General features: G+C 42.6%; 1 protein-coding gene across 17 annotated transcripts in view; it reads right to left on the bottom strand.

Annotated features, from left to right (window-relative positions):
• ERC1 (ELKS/RAB6-interacting/CAST family member 1) overlaps positions 1–22,081 on the bottom strand; it is a 430,374-nt gene that overhangs the window by 275,119 nt on the left and 133,174 nt on the right. For all 17 annotated transcript variants that reach the window (XM_077468912.1, XM_077468911.1, XM_077468908.1 and 14 more), the window contains exon 3: positions 7,165–7,581. In XM_077468912.1, coding sequence (XP_077325038.1) covers positions 7,165–7,581 — 417 coding nt within the window. The remainder of the gene's footprint in view (positions 1–7,164; positions 7,582–22,081) is intronic.

Below are 22,081 nucleotides of genomic sequence, written 5' to 3' on the forward strand. Positions count from 1 at the left end.
TTTCCTCTCCAGGGCCTCCCAGCTTGCCCTGCACATTCTATTTACAGCGATAGAGAAAAGACTATTTATCTGACACCCGCAGTAGTCATGGTGACTGTCGCTGTGGAAACAGGAAATCAGCCGTCTGTTTCATGCATCCCAGGTGCCCTTAGCTGGGGAGATGGGTGCATGTTAACCTCTGCACCACCAGGGCTGTCACCAAGTGCTCAGGTATCATCATTGTCCTACCGACATCGGCACAACTTTAGTTAACAATAACTTTTCCTGTTTGACTCCTTGATGTGACAGCCCAAACTGATACCCACTTCTGAGTGTATCAATTTTCAATGTCCCCCACAGCACCTCCTGTAGGTGAAATCTGGTACTTTGGAGTAATTATTCGGATATTTTAAATAAAAAATTAACTTCAGTCTTGCACAGTTGTACAGGCTTCTCTCCTTACCAAAATTACTTATGATTTCACTGCACATTGTGAGCTGCTCGCAAAGTGCATTAGAAGCTGCATCAAGTCAAAGCCCAACTCATTTCCTGGCTGTCGAATGTCCAGAATCATCCAGCTCTTTCCTTTCCTGCCCGACTGTCTCTGGTCCACCCCTGTCATTCACTGGATTTCAGTTCTGTTAATCATGAAAGCTCAGCATCACGTTAGCGTTACCTATGGTGACCCCAATGCAGACAGTCTGCTTAGGAACTCCCATTCCTCAAGAAAGACATTCACCCATCAAGGTATATACAGTAGATGCATTAATACCTTGTTTAACATGCATCATTTTTCCAGAAGAATGCTTGTAATCCAAAGCACTAGTATATCAAAGTGAGTCAGAGACACTCGGGAACCAAGTGTCTCAGAGTGTCATTGGGGACCCACACCTCTGGCCAAATAAGGTACTGCACACCCCAACAGCTTGAATACTGCTCGTCTTGCAAGGCAATGCTCGCAAAGCAAGTCAGGATTTAAATTAAAAAAATGCTTGTATTGCAAAACGCTTGTAAACCACGTTACTAGCAATCCGAGGTTCCATTGTATGTGTATAACTCCTCTTAAGTGCCAACACACTGCTTGCATCGTTGTTGACTTGAGAGCATTATTTTGACAGGAGTGCTGTAAAGTTTCAGGAAGCTATGTACAGCACCCATCCAGGCCCTTATACCTGCCATGACCTACCTTTGAAACCCTATTGGGTGTATAATTGGTGATGTTAACTTTATTGATACAAAAAGACAAACAATTTTGACCTAGGCACAGGTGGGCCCCTTCAAGCACAGTTAAAATTGGTTTAAAAAAAAAAAAGACAACATTGTCACTTCAACAAAACACACTGAACACCATTCACAAGTGCAATTGAACCGCAATCAACCTAAGTGGGAAAGGCCCAGATATCGGAGTCTAAGGGGTCTGGGTATAGGGTGATCAGGCACAAAGCAATACTTGTATCAATCCAGCACTGTACTTGTCTGTACTGGTTCTATTTCCCTCCCTTACAGGCCCCTGTTATTGTCAATCAAATCCAGTGAGCTGAGAGCAAGGATCAGGGCAAGCCACGCTGTGTGTGTCTATGGACACACACACAGTGAGGCTTGGGAGCAAGCCTGCATGTGTGCCACCATAGGAGGCGGTTTCCCATGGTGGCACATGGAAAAGAGGAGGAGTCAGGATTGCCAGCAGGGGACCCTAAAAGAGAAGGTTCGGGGCAGCTCTATGCAATACTATTGTTTGTTTTTTAAACTAAGCCTTACCACAGCTTAATCGTAAAAGGAAAAATTTTGGGCTGCCCCCAGAACAGAGGGGAAATCTTCCAGTAGGGACACCAGTTCAGGTGACCTGGGGGGGGGGGGGCAATAGATTCCTTTATTTTGCAGGGATGTCCTCTCACTTTCTGTTTTGGGACAGAAATAGTAGGTAAATCTCCCCAATGGGACACAGATGTTATAAAAATAAATAAACTGGCAGGGGTTATAACCCTCCCTTATTCAATCCAAAATTAAAAAATAAAGTTTTGCCTATAGTTTTAATTTAGGAGCACAAGTTCTTGCAATCAGATTATTTATCCACCTTGCAACGGTGGATTTTTAAGCAGCCTGCCCCTTGCAAAGTCCTGTCCCAGGAACAATTGGGGAATCCGTTTCAGAGTATACTCTAATGCAGTGATGGCGAACCTTGGCACCTCAGATGTTTTGGAACTACATTTCCCATGATGCTCAACTACACTGCAGAGTGCAGGAGCATCATGGGAAATGTAGTTCCAAAACATCTGAGGTGTCAAGGTTCGCCATCACTGCTCTAATGGCTTTGACTATGTCAAAGCACTCTAGAGAAAATTCCTTTGGGTGCTTAAGAACAGTGTGCAAGGATGGCGGAACCATTCCCCTTGGTCCAAGCTGCGGCGGCGGAGATAGTGCACTTGCCTGTCGTTCACTCCTGGGATGTGGATCTCAGAAATTGCTGGAGAACGAGTTTCTGTCCAGGACAGAATATGGTTTAATTCCTTCAAGGCAGTCAGGCTCCTCGTGCCACTTTGATAGCAGATATAAGTCACTATATTTGCATTGTCTGACTGCACACAGATTTGGTGTCCTTTCAGAAGGGAGGTCCACTGCTGCAAAGATAACATGACTGTTCTGAGCTTCAGGATGTTGATGTGTAGTTTGGTTTCCTCTCTTGACCATGTTCCCCAAACAGACAGGGACAGAAACAGTCTGAACAAAGAGGGTGACCATTAGACCCAAAACTCTCATGGCAAATCTAACTGTGGGATATCTCTTGGATCTTTGATGTCAATCATGAGCTCTTAGAGAAAGTGTTGCAGGCATCACCCTGGTACCATTTTCTAGAGCCAGCGGTTGGCTTTTTAGTAATAACAACCAAAGCGGCTAAAAGCCACTTGGCTGTTATTCTAAAGGAGTGGGAGGGGGCACCCCCCCCTCCCGCCACCTTCTACCACTCTTCCCGAGCCTCCCATCCCACCGGGAGACCCGAGCCACCATTCAGCGTATCTGCCGCCTAGGCTGAGAACAGTACGAAGCCGGATTCGGCTCCGATCGGGTCTCCGATGTAAAATTCCAATGGCGCAGATTAAAAAGAAACAAAAAAAACAGTAGTATTCAGTAATTCAGATTTTTGCGATCTGAATACTTTTTAGTGCAAAGGACGAATTTGGGCTCTTTTAGACCCCCCGACTCCTCCATAAAGAGTACCTATCACCACCTATTGCTGTCACAAGGGATGTTTACATTCCTTGTGACAGCAATAAAAGTGATTCGATTTTTTTTTTTTTTTTTTAAAGGACAATATTAAAAAAAGTAACAAAACTAATAAAAAAGTAATAAAATAAATAAGGAAAAAAATTTTTTTTAACGCACCCTCATCCCCACATGCACAAACGTAAGTCGCGCCTGTAAAATAAAATGGTGTTCAAATCACATGTGTGAGGTATCGCTGCGATCGTCAGAGTGAGAGCAATAATTCTAGCAGGGGACCACCTCTCTTGTAACTCTTATCTGGTAACCGTTATTTTTTTTTTAAAGCATCGCCTGTGGAGATTTTTAAGTACCTCATTAATTCATGAAAGTGTATTTTTTCCCCAAAAAATTGTGTTTGAAAGACCGCTGCACATCTGCATACTGTTTATTATGCTGTGTGATACCAATAAAGCACCTTTGATCGTTAAAAAAGTGTGACATAAAAAAATGTGCAATGTTCACCATTTTATTCTCTAGGGTCTCTGCTTAAAATAAATAAATAAATATATATATATATATATATATATATATATATATATATATATATATATATATATATATATATATATATATATATATATATATATATATAAACTTGTAAGCAACACATGTCAGAAATAGGCTTAGGCATGAAGAGTTAAGTAGAATCCTTTGAATCTGTCTTGTGGCGGTACTGACACAGCCACTCCCTGGAACAAGTGGTGGTTCAGGTCTTTTTGTAAACCGAACTGTCATTGACCAGTTTTTTGGTGATTTACAAGAACAAACAGTGAGCTGGTAGAGTCTTAGACCCCTTTCACACAGACGTTTTTCAGGCGCTAAAGGGCTAAAAATAGCTCCTGAATATTGCCTCCCCTGCAGCCCCAGTGTGAAAGCCCGGTAAGACGTTAAAGCACCGCTAAAAAACTGCCTCAGGGTGAAAAAGCCCTTAGAAACCACTGATTAAACCCACAGGCCTATTTTCTCCTCATATCCCCCTATGGGGTAACCCACAACTTCAGCACTTTTAGACCCCTTTCACACTGAGGCGCTTTTCAGGCGCTTTCAAGCAAAAAAAAAAAAGCCCCTTAAAAAGATCACAAAAACCGATTTTTATTACAATAAATGAATGTTTTGACACTGGGGCAGTGTGCTGGCATGGCGGTGAAAAATCACCCCTTTGAAATTAATGGAAAGTGCCCGAAAAGCTCTTCAAAAGCACCTGAAAAGCTCTTCAAAAGCGCTCATTGTTTTACTGGCAGTTTAGAAGCGCCTCAGTGTGAAAGGGGTCATAATAGATTGCCAGATCCCCAGGTCCAAAGGGATTACAGCCCTTAAACATATTTTTACAGATGGCAGGCTTTCCTTCTTCTCGGTGATGAGGGAAAAATATGCTATACCAGTCTCTTGACCCTTAGATATTATCAGCTTAGACATGCGGCACAAGCCCAATTTCCCTGCTCTATAGTCCTTCAGCCTGACTTGGTGGAGCGTTTGCTGATCTAAAAAGTCCTGGAGAAACCTCTGTCTGCCCTCTTTTTTCACCTCGCTTCGGCCCATGCTACCTCCTTGATGAAAGTATATGACAAATGGAAGGCTGACATCCTGGAGTTGACTGAGGAGGACTGGGAGGACTGTGGATAGCTATATTACTACAATGATTTCTGCCAAGGACCATATTATCCAACTAAAATTCCTACATATTGCTTACTACACCCTGATTAGATTGCCCAGTATGTACTCTGAGGCGAGTGCCCTATGTTAAAGACGCCAGTTCTCTCCTTGTACATTCTTGCATAAGGAATGAGTCATGTCCCCACGTCCATCCATTTTGGGAGAAGGTGATCAAAGTTCTGAATGACTTTGGAGACTGGTCCCTTAGACCGGACTCTGCTTTGGTGTTACTAGGCAGCATGGAGGATGTTGCAGCCACCAGGCATGTAAAACTATTTCTTTTCTATGCGTTGTACTATGCTAGAAAGGAAATCCTTCTCAGATGGAAGCAACTTACCCCACCATCGGTTAACACTTGGATAGCGGCAGTTAACTCTGTCTTGCCATTATATAAATTTACTTATGAGAGCAGGAATTGCCCAAAAATTTTTTCACAAGGTATGGTCGCAATGGATCAATGCATATGGTTCGACATCTCAGGGTACCTTGTGAACATCCTATATGGTACTCCTTTGCTTGCATCCTTCTTCCCACTTCCCTCTCCTCTAGTCACTCCTTCCCTCTGATCCCTCCTCTCTTCTCTTCGCCCCATCCCTCTTTCTTGCAAAGACTTTGGGTGGAGTGAAAATGCTTCCAGGATTGACCCAGTGGTCATAGACTGCACATTCTATCTGTCCATGAACAGGGGATGTTTTGCAGGATTTTGTAGTTCCCTTTGTTCCCATAGTGGCATGTCGAGACGGAGGAGAGTCAAGTTCCACAATGCCAAGGCTTTTGTGGACAGTTAATGAGCTTTTCAACATTAGCAAGCATGCTGTGTGAAGCTCCCTCTTCCATACAGTGACACTCTGGGGGACAGAACTCCTGCACAGCCTCCACCAATACTGCCTACCTATGCCTTTATTCTCTTTTGTGTCTGCAACCTTTAGGACCGACTCTGGTTGAGAAATGGGAGTAGGAGAAGAGACTGGGCTTTTGTGAGCCCTGGACAAAGATAGCTATTTTAGGGCTGTATTCTGTTCAAGGAAATGTGACAGAGAGAGAATTATGCTTAAGTCAAATAGGCCACTTTTGCATTCCTGAAATAGCTCTAGAATTGGATGCTGAGGCCAGTGTTAAGACTAGTTCCTGTTCCGATGCAAAGAACATTATGAGGGTTTCCACCATTTCTATGCTGAGTTCTCAAGTCTGCCTGATATCATTCTTAGGGGATTTCACCATCCCTGCTCAAATGTTTTACTTAATTCAAATTTTATGGAGAATTTAAGGGGAGGTTCTGGAAGACACAAAAGTGGGCAGGAACACCAAAAATTCCCAAAAGGATAAAAACAGAGGTGGGAATCACATACTAGCTCATTATGAAATATTTGCCTTACAATGAAGCTCTATCGGTTGCGCCCGCACACCACAGAGATGGCCATCTTCCTCGGTGTTTCTTCTGGGTTTGCGGGCTCTGGCACTGTGATTGGCCGGAGCCGCAATGATGTCACTCCTGCATTGGCGTATAATGTAAATATCTCCGAAACTGTGCAAGTTTAGGAGATATTTACAGTAACTACAGGTAATCCTCATTATAGGCTTACCTGTAGGTACAATTAAAAAGGAAGACTTTACTACTTCTTTATTTGTGGTTGCTCAGGGGAAGCTCAGAATATATATATATATATATATATATACATACGGGGGAGGGGCACAGTTGATTTGACTTTATTTTGCTCCTTTCTCTGTCACAGTCAGCACAAATGCCTGGTGTCTGGACTTTGAAGGAGTGGTTATGTCCCACCCTATTTCAGGTGAAAGTGCTAAAGCCAAAAGGCTGGCTGTTAGGCCCAAGCATTGCATCATGGGAGTAAATCACATACTCCCCCATACTAGGTATTATGTGGTGGCAGCCACAAAAGGAAAAGTGTGTGTGTGGGGGGGGGGGGGGGGTGTATGGCCTTATAGCTGTCTGTGACATGGTCTCTTTAAACCAGAAAGGATTTAATATTAATAATTACCCCTAAACAATGTATTTTGTTGTTGAACTACCATGCAATATTTTCTTCCTGTAAAAGACACTTGTGCTTCCTTGTAGTGCTCAGTCTTGTTTACACTACCTAAATGGTCCTGGATGAACCCCCAAATTCACAGAGACAATGTGACTGATTGCTTTGACATATGATGTCAGGGGGAAAAGAAATGTATCCTATTACAGGGAATAAAATGATAAGCAGCTATGGCTAAGTGTAATAGAAACAGTAGTAATTGAGCTACACTGTTTACAATCACCTCTCTCAGCATGTTGGTCTCCTTATCCTTCTGATCAAGCAGGCTCTCTAGGTGGTGGACATGCATCTCAGCCTCTGCCAGCCTCCTGGTCCTTTCATGGTCCTCATCCATCACCTTTGAGGAGATCCCTTTGCTCTGCAGCATCTCAAGCAGTTTCTTGATGGATTCATCTCTGGCATTAAGCGTCTGTTTCTGAGTCTCAATCCTCAGCTCCATCTCCTCCAGTGTTTTTCGCAGCAGGAAAAGCTCCTTGGCCTGGCGGTCATGCTCCACCTGGAGGATGCGGAAGTTCTCCTCAGTTAGATCGCCAGTAAACAGTTCCTTGGATCTCCCGCCACTGTCCTGCTGGAAGAGCTGGTTGAGGTCTCGCTGAATGCGCAGCTCATCTTGCATTGCCTGAATCGTCATTTGTAGGTGCTAAAACAACAGAAGAATAGGACAATAAAAATTGTGTGATTAAATAAACACAAATCAAAATGTAAATACCATAACAATTAAAAATCTATATTTTATGTACAATTGATGCTACTTTGCATGTTATGGAGGAAAAGTGGCAATTCTGACAGATATTTATTGCTATCTATGTATTCACAGAGAGACCAGAAGACACCCTATCTCATCCTGAAACTATTTATTAAAACTACATGGAGCAAAATCTGGTGCAGCTCTGCATAGAAACGGATCAGCTTCCAGGTTTTATTGCCCAAGCTTAATTAAAGAAGCTAAAGTTAGAAGCTGATTGGCTACCATGCAGAGTGCACACGTTTAAGTAAATATCCCCCTTAGGGTTTATTGGGACAGGATATGAAGGAAAATATTCCTGTCGAGGACACAAAGGCAATAAATACAGAATTGGTCCCACCCCTCTTGCACATTGTGAATTATGGTTCTATTCATATTTTTATTCTCAGTATTTTTAGGCAACGTTGCCCTCCCACCCACAAGGAAGGGAGCAGTGTGAAAGAGCTCTAAGCGGTCTGACAATGGCTCCTAATAAGAGAATCCCCAACTTGGGCTTTAAGTAGGTCATACACTAGTAGATTTTCATACAAATATTTATATGAAAATTTCAGTGCATTCAATGACTTTGATGAAAGCACTTCAAAATTTGTTTGCTTTCAAAATTTTGTCTCTATTATTTGTCATTTCCCAAACAAAAATCACATTCAATGTTGGAAATTTTTTTGAGAAAAATTTCCATCCTGTTCCTTTTCTTGTAACAATTTTGTCGTCAGTACAGTTGCAAATAAACGATGATTTGACCCCACTGACAATTAGAGAACCGAATGTTCTTTGTTGGGGATACAGATGTTCTTCTCATTACACATATTACTAGAACTCATAATGTAATTAAAGCTTATGGACTCTCTCCCGCTCAGCACTTATTAACAGCCTGTTTCAGTACCTAGATCCTAATTCTAAATATATATATCCCGTTTTCCACTCAACCAAAACTGTTTCATCTAAACATTTTTTTTCCATTCAGATTGTCCACTTTTGAAATTTAAAACAGAAGTTTTTAGACATACTTGACCTTTTATATGCTGGTTCCCCACTGCTCTTCATTACGCTGCATGCAATTTAGCATAAACTAGAATTTATGTGTAAAGGTTAAGTATATGCAGCGCTAGAAGCATCAAATTTTAAAATAAGAGTCCATAGTGTTAAAACAGAGTCTTTGTTTAGGGGAAATACTGGAACCACTCACGGTGCAGACAGAGTTACAATAAGGTTAACATGAGATTATCCTCCACCGATCAACAACACACCGGGCCTCTTACCAAAGAAAGTGGACCACTGAATTACAGGTGGTCAAACATGCATGATATAGCCACAGAAACACTTCAATTGGATCATAGAAGGCTGGATCTTGTAGTCCCACTCAATGGTAATTCATAGGTACATATGCATAGGATACAAGAAAGCAACTCCTCATGGTGTAGTATTTAAAACCAAGGTAAAATTATTTCTTATAAAAAGCCACATTTTGAGAAATAAAAACAGGCATATCAAAAGTTGCCGTTGACGCTCCTGACGGCATTCTTATTGGAGCTCTGAAGTCACGACACTGTAACGTGCCGACTGCGGCCATCTTTGTGGTTGGAGACATCTGCTATCCATGATGAATTGCAATTTTTGATATGCCTGTTTTTATTCCTCAAAATGCGAGTACCCTGGCTTTATAAATTTAGAAATAAATTTAGCTTGGTTTTAAATACTACACCATGAGGAGTTACTTTCTTGTATCCTATGCATGTACCTATGACTTACCATTGTAAGACCACCTGTAATTCAGTGGTGCATTTTCTTTGGTAAGAGGCCCGGTGTGTTGACGTTCGGTGGAGGATAATCTCATGTTCACCTTATTGTATCTCTGTCTGCACCGTGGGTGGTTCCAGTATTTCCCTGAACAAAGACCCTGTTTTAACACTATGGACTCTTATTTTATAATTCGATGCTTCTAGCACTGCATATACTTAACCTATATGTTTTTTATTGTCACCATACAATTTATGTTGGCTGCTTTGTTGTTGTTAGCGCAGTGATTAATCTTGAATTTATGTGTGATTTATTGTTTTATCAATCCTAAAATTTCAGTAAAAAATACACTAAAGTCAATATTATTGGCACAAAAACACTATTACCTGATTTCTGGTAAAATTTAAAAAGATGAGGTTGCACCAAGTAGATAACATGTCAAGCCTTAAAATTGCATGGATTGCCCCATCAAGTGTGTTTACATTCATGTGGGGGTGGGGGAGGGATCAAAACCCGTCTTAAAGCATGAATAAAAGCACAGTGCTTGTGCTGTGTAATTTGGCCCCTTCCATCACCTAAAAAAAAACTGGCTGATCCTGCTTGGTTATACCCTCCCCCTGTAAACTGACCACCGTTTATCATGGCTGTTGAGCCCTGACACCGTGGTCACTTTATGTGCCTCTGTCATCCGCAGCCCTGCTCTGCCCTCCTTCCTGCCTCCAATTCCTTCTACGAATGTGTACCTACATCAGAGCGGATACTGCAGATATCTATGCCGGAAGTGGGTGCAGATACCTGTACTGTACAGGTACCTGCACCCCCCTCCCCCCTGAAAGGTGCCAATTGTGGCACCAGAGGGGGGGAGGGTTCCAATGAGCGGAAGCTCCACTTTAGGGTGGAGCTCCGCTTTAAGACCTGGCTTAGTTGAGGACAACGCTGGATCCCTGGACAAGTAAGTGTCCTTATATTAAAAGTCAACAGCTACAGTATTTGTAGCTGTTGAATTTTTTTTTCTGAGGGAGACTGGAGCTCCTATTTAAGTGCATCATCCTGCTGGCTCCTCCCACCTGCCATGATCAACCTATATTGCATACAGAAGCGCAGAAACCCAGTGATGACATCACTGAGACTAATGCAGGCCATACATGGTCTAATTTCAAACAAATTTTCTATTCAAAATCAGAAAATTTGTTTTTTTTGTGATCCGATGATGCCACCATTTTCAAAATTCGGCCAACCAAGCCTTCAATTTCACCTCATGTTGCTACAGAAAATAATTTTCTTGGCCGGGAATCTTCTTTTCTCTCCGTAAATTTTCTTTCATCTCCGTAAATTTTATTTTCTTATTACATTTCTCGCACGATTCTCCCATCATTGGATTAGAAAATCGTTCGTTTTTCAAAAAATTTCCAACATGTCCGATTCCTCAAATTTTATTTCCGCACGAAAATCGGCTGTTGCTGCAACCCACTAATGGTGCGAAATTCATACGAAAATTCTTAGATATGATTTTCGAAAGAAAATTCTTTTGAAATTCGAACCGTGTATGGCCGGCATAAAATACAATTTGTAATAAAAATAGAAAGGTTTTATTTAAAAATGGGGGGGGGGGGCAGGGACGCCAATGTTTAAGCAGAATACGATTCAGCTTTAAGACCACCATCAGGTTTTTATTTGAGGTCTGTGTCCCCATTGGGGAGGTTGCCCTTCACTTCCCATCCAGGAGACACAACAAAATGAAATCACCTCTAAGCCCCTGTACACACGGTCGGACATTCTGCCAACCAAATCCGTTGGATTTTGTCCGACGGATTTTGTCCGAAACTGTTGCATACACACGGTCGGACCAAGTTGTCGGAAAAAATCAGATCGTTCAGAACGTGATGATGTTATTTCGTTACAACGGGACTACGTTCACGCTAGTAGCCAATAGCTTTGGTGTAGGAATTTGATCTGAGCATGCGTGGCACTTTGTCCGATCGGAATTCTCTACACATGATCGGACAAGGTCCGATCGGACCAGTTTGTCGGAAAATATTTCCAACAAGTTGGAAAATTGGGTCCGACGGAATCAGTCCTATGCCTACCACACACAGTCGGATTATCCGACAACACGGTCCGATAGGACACATTCCGATGGATTCTCCGACCGTGTATACAAGGGCTTAGACAGTTGTCCTTGGTAATGGTGTCCTCATGATAAGATTTCCCCTCTTGGGATTCTGTTACGGTGATAACTGTTACATTTTGGATTTCTCATAATTTTCTGTCCTGTGAGAATGCCCATTAGGAGAAAGAGTGAGGGTGAATCTCCCCACAAAACAGAAAAACCTGTCCAGTTTCAATATTTCCCTTCACACTATCCAAAAAAAAAAAAAAAACTGTTTGGTCTTTGGATACACTCTGAGTACAACTCTAGCCAAAAATGTGATAAAAAAAACAATAGCTCATTAACTAATATAATAACACAAACCAGCTCTTGCTGCAGTATTTAACTTAAATCCATAGAATTCACCCACAGTACATTTATACTGCCACTAGAGGTCCTCAGTCTGATGGCCAGCATCATTCAACCCACTTCCTCTGAGCCCAGGTTATCCTGGACCCACTGCCAACTGGTGACTGGGCAGCATAGTGATGAGCTCATCTCTTTGTCACTCTGTTCTCTCCTCCTATCAGCATGCTTTTTGTCAGTACATTAATTAACTGGCCCACAGTGCTGGTTAATCCTCTCATACGTCACAGCCCTGCTGTACAGGGACTGCAAGAGGCTGAAATACATATTACTTTTATTACAGAGCTCCGTTAATTTGTATATTTTATATCTGCCTAGAATTCAACTTCAATAAAAGGCTGCTTGAGATTTTGTTCACCATCCTCCAGATTAAGGTTTTGCACATGCTGCACTATCACATCAGAAATGACCTGTTAGCATGACCAACCAATGACATTTACAGTATTTCAGGCAGCTTAGCGACTATCTCCCAGTGATACAGGAGAGTGTTTTCTCACGTCAAGACAGTCTAGAGCGAAATAACATATTGCCTTGTACTTCAGGGAAAGCAACTGCTTGCGACACTGTTGTCTGTGTCGAGGCAACATCAATTACGTGCCTCAGTGTCCTCTATTCTTCGGAAACATCTGAAACTATAAATTTTGGGTTTCCAGCAGCAGTCCAGACTCCAGGACAATGCGAGCACCCCAGAACACTTGCAAGGCGGGGTGGGGTGGGCGGAGGAAAAACGTGACCGCGGCATTGAACAGTTAGATACAGACAGAATACACAATGAGCTGTTGGAGGCAGACAGCATAAGGTTCATATGGGGTGAAAAAGGAAAGATGCTGCAGGTTTTAATGATCAGAGGACTGTTGCATTTTGGTCACTGGGGACAAAAAGAAGTGGATTGTCAGCATCAATATTACAGCAGAGCTAGCTGCTATTTCATAGAGCTCTCATCGGCTCCAATGGTAAACCTTTGAGATAAAGGCAAGCTTTGTCATTGTTTGGCCAGTTTGATGAACTGAAGTTTGCAACAGGTTTACTTTACTTTTCATTAACTAGAGTTTAACTAAATCCGCTGCAGCCACAATCCAGAGAGCAGTTCAAATTTTTTGCGATACGGTACTGTGTCGCTTTAACTGACAATTGTGCGGTCGTGCAGCTCTGTACCCAAAACAAAATGAATGTCCTTTTTTCCCCACAAATAGAGCTTTCTTTTGGTGGTATTTGATCACCTCTGCTTTTTATTTTTTGTGTTATAAAAAAAAAAAAAAAAGACTGACAATATTGAGGGGAAAAAGCAATATTTGTTACTATAACAAATATCCCTCCAAAAAAAAATATAAAAATACAAAATTTCTTCCTCAGTTTAGGTCGATATGTATTCCTCTGTATACTTTTGGTTTAAAAAATAAATAAATCGCAATAAGCGTATACTGATTGGTTTGCGCAAAAGTTATAGCGTCAACAAAATAGGGGATTTATGCCATTTTTATTATTTTCTTTCTTTTTTTTACTAGTAATGGCGGCGAGCTGCGATTTTTTTTGGTACTTTGACATTGGAGCAGAAGGATCGGACACTTTTGACACTTTGTTGGGACCATTGAACTTTATACAGCAATCAGAGCTAAAAATAGCCACCGATTACTGTATAAATGTCATTGGCAGGGAAGGAGTTAATACTAGGGACCGATGAAGGTGTTAAATGTGTGTCCTAGGGAGTGATTCTAACTGTGGGGGAATGGGACTGCCTGGGGGAGGAGACATATCGTAGTTCATACTTTGTATGAACACCAGATCGGTCTCCTCTCTCTCTCCTGACAGAATGGAGGTCTGTTTACATTGACAGATCCCCGTTCTGTCTCTCTCAGGAGCAATCGCGGGTGCCCGGTGGACATCATGGCCGTCGGGCACGTGCATCGGCTCTGTTGTGCCACAAGCGAGCGCCCCCTAGTGGTCTAAAAAGCGGCCGACATATAGCTACGGCGATTTGCACAGGACAGCCAACCAGCCGCAGTATAACTGCAGCGGCTGGTCCTCTAGTGGTTAAAGGGTTCGTTTTCCATTACAACAAAAATAAAAGTAATTAATTAATAAAAGTTGAACACTGCCCATCCCTTTCCAGTCCCCTGTGCACATACCTCTGGGGTTGCTAAGATGTTGGCACCCCTGCAGCTGCTCCAGGGGTCTGGGGATGTGAAATCCCTGTTCTCTCTCAGCACTTCCGGGACAGACCAGATCGACTCTGATTGGTCAGTGCCATTACTGTGACCGATGCTGAATGATCATAATTGATCTGGTCTATGAAAAAAAGCTCTGGAGGAGAGGGAAAAGAGCAGGGATTTCAAATCACCAGACCACTGAAGCAGCTTTTGGGGGTGCTGACGCCTCACCAACCCTGGAGATAAGTATAGCGGGGGGGAGGTGTCTGGTGTTAGTTCATCTTTACATTTTTTCTGTAAAGGTGAACACTTTAAAGTGTTTCTAAAGTCATAAGGTTTTTTCCTTCATGAATTATACGCATTATATTCTGTGGTGCAGCTCTCCCCTAGACCCCCTTTTTTCTTAACTGAGCCCATTCAATCCAGCGATGTGCAAAAGCGCAGCGGCTCCAGCGTCTGTCTCTCTCCTCACTGGACAGATCGATAGCTGTCAAGCAAATCCTGTGACACGTGAGCAGGGTGGGGAAGGACACACTGGTGTCCCAAAGGAAACTGGCTTTCTGTGGGGGCGCCTGATGAAGAGGAGGGGCCTGGAGCACCTGCAGGGGACCCCAGAAGAGGACCGGGGCTGCTCTGTGCAAAAGCATTGCACAGAACAGGCAAGTATAACAGGTTTGTTATTTTAATACAAAAAAAAAAGCTTTAGAACCCCTTTAGATTAACTCAGCAGCCATCTACATATGGGATGTAAATAATAAGAGATAAATTGTTGGTACAAAGCAAATGTGCAAATGAATAGGAATTTTGACTTGCCTGTCAATGTCATATCTTGGAGAACAGTGCAGGACACAGGCCAAATATTGATAGACCCTGGGTTATAGGCTCATACCTTCAGGTGATTGGACACTGGTAAAGCTTGTAAGGGAATGCCTCTTGGACACCTTCCCTATAACCCTACCCCACTACTTTAGTCCTCAGATTTTAAAGTGAATAATGCAGAGTAACCTAAGAAGAGAAAGGTGGATGGTCTGTTTCCTGTATGGTACTCCAAGATATGCAATTTACAGGCAAGTTAAAATTCCTCACATCTTAACTGCACTGTACAGGACACAGGCTGAGTATTCATAGACCCTAGTACATATGTCCCCAAGCAATGAATAAGAAGGGTTGGCAACAGCTAGACAACCAAACTGTGCCAACAGGCCCAACAGCAAAGACCATCAGACTCAATTTCAGAGTGCAGCAGAAAGAACTTTGATGTTGCATCCACAGAAGCTTAGACACACACCTGATAGAACTTTGATAAGATAGGAACAAAGGACCAGGTGATCGCCTTGCCTGGTAATGGAATATCCATCCTGGAAGAGCAAGTTCATAAAAGTGCAGATGGAGATTTTCCTTGAAAGTGTACACTCCAGCAATCAGATATCTTACCCATCAAGCGATGGTGGACTTGGTGGACTTGGAAGCAGAATGCATCTTGCAAGGTCCCGAGGGACAAACAGGAAATCCATTTTCCTGATAAAATCCATGTCTTTAAAGTACACTCTTATGGCTTTGACTAGGTCCAGGCAATGGAGAGCAATATCTCTTGGGTGCATTGGAGCAGGCCATTAGGATGGTAGGACTAGGTCTTCACTGTGGAGGAAGACTTGCGAACTGCGTTTGGTATGTCAACTTTGTATTGACATTCACACTGTCCTTGCACTTGCAATTTGGTGTGGGAAATGCGCACGGATCTCAGTGTTCCCTGTACTGCAAAATTGTGAACCTAGCTTAATGGGCAAACATTTATTGACAACAACACAAAAATGTTTCTTCTTTAAAGAGCGTGACAATTTGTGGTATTTGTAAAGCTGCTTCACATTTATTGCCCCAGTGGAAGTCCTTTGGGACGAAATGAGTAGGGCGAGGTTTCTATGTTCCCTATATTGCTTTTTATTATGTGATCACGTTTTTTTAATTTTCTTTTTATTTTATATGCTGTTTTTATGCCAATAAACAGAAAATTCTGCTTTTTGATCTACACTATGGGAATCCATTGTTCTTTTTGTCTTGCATATGATTCCCTCCGTGAGTTTTTTCTCCACTGTTGAGTTACCGGTTGGAGACCATTTTTCCTTTTATTGGAACCTTTGGAAGGAAGATTGGAACCCTCGAGATGGGGTAGATTGCTCCTCTACTGATTGAAAGACCCACAGCCCCCCCATTGGCTGATGGACCATCTGTGACCTGTCGTACAGTTCCTGTAGAGTCGAGGATTCATTTGTGTATGCTTGTCTGACCTGGTGCCCATATACAGGTCCCATGGCTCTGGTAAGAGTACCCACCATTTCCATACTTCGTTTTGATGTTAGTGCCTCGAATGTCTTCTGGATTATCCTTTGGCTTATGCACTGTATAAACCACTACATCCGAGTTTCACATGGATTTCAAGGACTGATTTATTTCACTCTTGGGACTTTATGGTTATATATTACTTTGGTGTTAGTCACTTCACCATTTAATTCTGCTTTTCATTATTTTAAATTTTTTTCTTTTTAGTGCTACATTATAGTTGCCCTTCACATTAACAATCTGTAAATATTTAACACCATCTTCTCCATGTCAACTGTCTGCTTCTTTCATATATAAAACACCAGATATAGCGACATCTGTCTAGCCGAGGCCCTTGGACATTGATCTGATCTGCAGGCAATTTCCTGCCCGGCCTTCAATGGAAAAAAAACAAACAAAAAAAAATTGCCTGCACGTTTTTTTTTTTTTAAGCAGTGAAAAGAAAACTGCAACTTTTTCACTTTATTTTCAAACTGTCATCCTTTTTACTTATTAATTAATGAATTAAAAGTATACCAGTTATTGTACCTGGTATATCACCAATTTATTTATTACCCATTATAGTGCTTTGAAAAAGTATTTAAACCCTTTGAAAATGTTCCACATTTTGTCATGTTACAACCGAAAACTTAAATTTATTTTATTCGGATTTTATGTGATAGACCAACACAAAGTGGCACATAAATGTGAAGTGGAAGGAAAATGATAAATGATTTTCCAAATTTTTTACAAATATGTGAAAAGTGTGGGGGGCATTTGTATTCAGCCCCCGAGTCTACATTTTGTAGAACCACCTTTCACTGCAATAACAACTGCAAGTCTTTTTGGGTATGTCTCTACCAGCTTTGCCCATCTAGAGAGTGACATTTTTGCCCATTCTTCTTTGCAAAATAGCTCAAGCTCTGTCAGATTGGATGGAGAGCGTCTGAACAGCAATTTTCAAGTCTTGTCACAGATTCTTAGGCCTCATGCCTACGGACGTTTTTACAGCCACTTTTTGAAGCTTTTTTGTCGCTTAAAAATGCCTCTCCATGTTAGCCTATGGCCTCATGCCCACCATGGCGTTTTTGAGCTGCAAGTTGTATAAGCGTTTTTAAGCTCCAAAAAAAAAGGCTCCTGCGCTAGAGCTGTAAAAACGCCAGAAGCCGGTAAAAGGTGTTAAACGCAATTTAATGGGGCTTAACGCTGTATACACAGAGTTATGCACCATCCCGCGTTTCTCTGTCTATTCAAAAATCAGTGGTTCCATATGGAAGCCCATTTTGCATGAGGTCCCCCCCCCCCAAGATCCATACCAGACCCTTATTCAAGCACGCAGCCCGGCAGGTCGGAAAAGGGGGGGGCAAGCGAGCGCCCCCCCCCCTCCTGGACCACACCAGGCCACATGCCCTCAACATGGGGGTGGTGCTTTGGGGCAAAGGGGGCCCCTGTGCCTCCCCACGCCAAAGCACCTTGTTGATGAGGACAAGGGCCTCTTTCCAACAACCCTTGCCTGGTGGTTGTCGGGGTCTGCGGACGGGGACTTATCGTGATCTGGAAGCCCCCTTTAACAAGGGGCCCCCCAGATCACGGCCCCCCCCCCACCCTAGGTGAATGAGTATGGTACATTGTACCCCTACCCATTCACTTAAATAAAAAACTGACACCTGCTGCAGATCGCAAGGGCAGTGTGACTGGAATGTGGTGCGAGAATCTGTCACAGAATTTGGGTCTCCCAAATTGCGCTCTAGTGCGAACAGGTCCTAAATATAATGTCATTTGAAAGCAAATTTCAGCTTTCTATAAGGCTAGCAAACAAAACAAAAAAAATAACTCATCTGGGAGGTATGTTATGCTTCCCTAATGAAGTTCTCCTGCATTTAAATGCATTTACATACAATTTGCCCTGGATGCAAAGAATTCTATTATGTCTAAAGGCAGACAACTGAATCCACCTGAATGCAGATAACTGCACATGGTGCATTATGCCATTTAAAACCATTACATGCATTTCTAAATGTCGTATAAACACATACGGATATAAATGTACAAAATCTATTTAGGGTTAGGGTCCATGCACACTGGACGTTAAAATGTTCTAAAAATGGCAGTAGCTTTGCAGTGAGTCTTTTAAAGTTTTTTAAAGTTTTTTAAAGTTTTTTGCAATAGCGATCATTAGCGTTTTTCCGCCTCAGCGTTTTTTGTTTTTTTTAATGGCTCAAAATTATTAAAAGATGCTGGTGAGCCACATTTTTGAGCGTTTATTGGCATGTATGAGCGTTTGGCGTGTTTTGTGGTCTGAAAAATGACTCCTGAACGAGATTTTAGGGTGTTCGAAAAACAGCCCATAAACTCCACTGTTGAAAAACGTCCATGTGTGCATGGACACATAGGATAACATAAAGGGGAGTTTATGGGCTGTTAAAAAAAACTCCCAAACTCCAAAAAACGGCCGTTTATGAGCTTCAGCTTGCATGAAGCCTTAAAGTGGTTGTAAAACCCTTACAAACCACTTTGACCTACAGGTAAGCCTAGATTAAGGCTTACCTGTAGGTCCAAGAAATATCTCCCAAACCTATATGGTTTAGGAGATATTTGCCCGAAGACGGGCACCACTGTCTACGGCGCATGCGCCGTAGACAGCGGCGCGCAGGCGCACTGAGCGTGGCATCCTCGATGACGAAGATGCCGCGCAATGCCACGCGTCTCGGCTCCCGTGCGCATGCGCGGGAGTGACGTCATCGTGGCTTCGCCGAATGACAGCGGCGGAGCTGCGAGACCCCACCGAGAAGATGGATGCGCGGAACTACAGGGGACAGCGGTGACTTCGCTGGCTCCTGTGTCAGGTAAGTGACACATAATGGGCTACTATGCGATGCATAGTAGTCCATTATGCTTTGCCTTTGCAGGGAATGAAAGAGGAAGTAAACTCATCAGGGTTTACTTCCTCTTTAAAGCTCTGTGTAAATTAATGGCGCTATAGAAGTACTTGAAATAAATATAAACGTATGTGTCATTGCCAGTTTGATGCAATGCTACGCATAGTAGCAATCACACTGGAAGGAGCAGTAATCTGAGCCCATCACGTTCTGCAGCAGTTACACAATGCTGTCTGCAAACATGCTGTGGATGCAAGGATGCGTCACCAAGCTGCAGATCTTTCCCTGTTCAATAGGTATGCCGAGGGAGTATCCTTGACCAAGCAATACCTTACTAACTGCAGTGCAGAAAAGTGGAGGTACCATCCTAGCCATGCTGTCCTGATCCTACGACTTAACAACTCATTTCAGTTCAGCTTTAAAGTTGAACTCAGGAACAGCTGTTATTTGTGAGTATAACTTTTTGTCCCTGTGCCACATTTTCGGCCTCAAGCACACATCACCTCGGGTCTTAAAACATAAAAAAAAAATCTGACCTATGCACATATATCTGTAATGTTTACTTATCTCTCTCCAAAGCTCAGAGCACCATGTCTTTCTGCTGCTCTGTTCCTCTGTTATCAGCATAACTTCTGATGAGTTCTCCGGCACCCGAGATAAAAGCAGCTGGAAATTTGTGTTGGGGAGGGAAATTGGAGATAGATAAGCAGAGAGCTTGTCTATTCAGACTGCAGCTCTGCAAGTTCCTTCTTCCTCTGACTATGTGGAACACAGTGTATGCCCAGACTCCACACCCACTGTTGCAACAGGAAAAAAAGATTTGTAACAGGCTATGCACTTTCTAAAGTATGTAGAAAGGGGAAGACAGCAGATATACTGTACAGTACATGTAAAACTTATGTAGGGAGATTTGTTTCATCTGTGTATAATCTGAGGCTGTTCACTTCACTGGGTATAGAAGAGGGTTTACATCCACTTTAATGCATTCCTTGCATTAAGGTAAAAAAATGTTTAGGCATCAACTTTGGCTCCTCACCCACCTTATACTTACCTGAGCCCCAATTGGATCCAGCACTGTACATGTCTGCAGCTCTTCTCCACTGGCTTTGCTGGGGCACTGGGAGCCATCGGCTCCTACTGCTGTCAATTAAAGCCAGTGACAAGGGTGCAGGGGGCGGGGCCCATGTCTGTGTCAACGGCCTCACAGGAGCGAGCACACACACACACACACACACACACACACACACACACACACACGAGTGCCCCCTTTGGAAGCAGCTAGAGAGCCCTCCACAAATGGATCTGCTGGTGGTTTTACGAAAACCCCAACGTAACTTGGCCCTTTTCCCACCAGAATCAAAGAGAACAAGCTAGTATAATAGACTCAGTCGTATTTTGGCCTATATTAATTTTTCAAATCCATCTGGTTTATTTTATAGGGTCTGCAGGCGCTGTTAAACTCTCTATAGGAATCTCTCACAATGTTTTATTTTTTATTTTATTTCCATGCCTGATACTCCTGATTTTCTAGTAACCCATGTATAATATGTTAGCTGTATTTGACTCCAGATCTGGAGCATCTATACGACATTTGAAAGTATTAATGTATGTATGATGAGACAGATTGCTCTTGGAATTTTGTAACATTTTTAGGGTTTATTCTTCTTCTTTTCTATTTTTGTATTGGAAAAATAGAAACTTCAATAAAAATTGTCAATTAAAAAAAAAATAATAGACTCAGACGATCAGACAGACAAACTGGCCTTCTAAAAAGAAACCCTATCATAAAAAAGGGACTTGTAGGCTAGCATTGCTACCCTCTTTGAAGCTGCTAGTTGTCTGGCTTATAATGCAGATTGTCTGGCTTCTGTACTTTGAGTCACTGACCGGCAGCAGGCATGCAGATCAGGACACATGCCTTTGCTGGCTGCATGCTTGCGACTCAGAATGCAGAGGCAGCCTTTTCAGAAGTCCGCAAAGACAGGCCCCTCCACCCCACCACTAATACTTCTCTGAGCAATAAGCTTCTGCGTTAAAATCAGCTATGAGAACGGATGGCTGGCAGCCACAGCAGATTGCACAAGGAAGGAGGTGCAACCTTCTGTGACAAGTAACTGTGATGAGGCCTGTCACAGCTGTGTCGGCTTTGTGTGGCTGTGTGAAGGCATCATTAGCACAATTAGCAGGTCATTATAAAACAGTGGAATGTGACTCATCAGCAGAGGGAGAAGGAGGGGAACAAACCCCCCCTGATCTGCTGCATGAATTCAGGAATGACTGGAATGTGTGCAGTAACCACTGGCTGGAACATTCCTCCAACTGTATATACATCCACACCAGATGAACCACACCTGACCACCAATGAGAGATGTCAACGGGGAATGGGTTAATCTTTCGGTCTGTATGAATAAATTCCCGACGTGTCACATTATACAACAACAGCATCAGTAAAAGCCATTCTTGAGTCCCAATCTAATGGCTTAAATTAGGATGTTATCAATCCGCTCGCTGCACATAGGAGGAAACATTTCCTCAGTCTTCTCTCTCCCAGTAATCAGATTGCAAGTCACAGGGTGAGAAATTTGTGAACACAGGCCAAAACTGCGCAGGCACCAGTATTTACTCTACTTCTGAGCTGGCATCTCAGTCTAGGAACTAGATGGTGACTCTAGAAGAAAAAAAGATGGTGCTGTCCTTCCGGAAAGAAAAACAATTGAAGGCATTTTCAATAGAAAGTACTGTGATCTCTGCGAGCTATTAACTAGAAGTAATAAGCTGGGTATAACATGGGTAGATTTTTT

Source organism: Lithobates pipiens, unplaced genomic scaffold (assembly GCF_037356315.1).
Source record: "Lithobates pipiens isolate NorthernLeopardFrog02 unplaced genomic scaffold, aLitPip1_a1.2 Scaffold_8, whole genome shotgun sequence".
NCBI classification, from domain to species: Eukaryota; Metazoa; Chordata; class Amphibia; order Anura; family Ranidae; genus Lithobates; species Lithobates pipiens.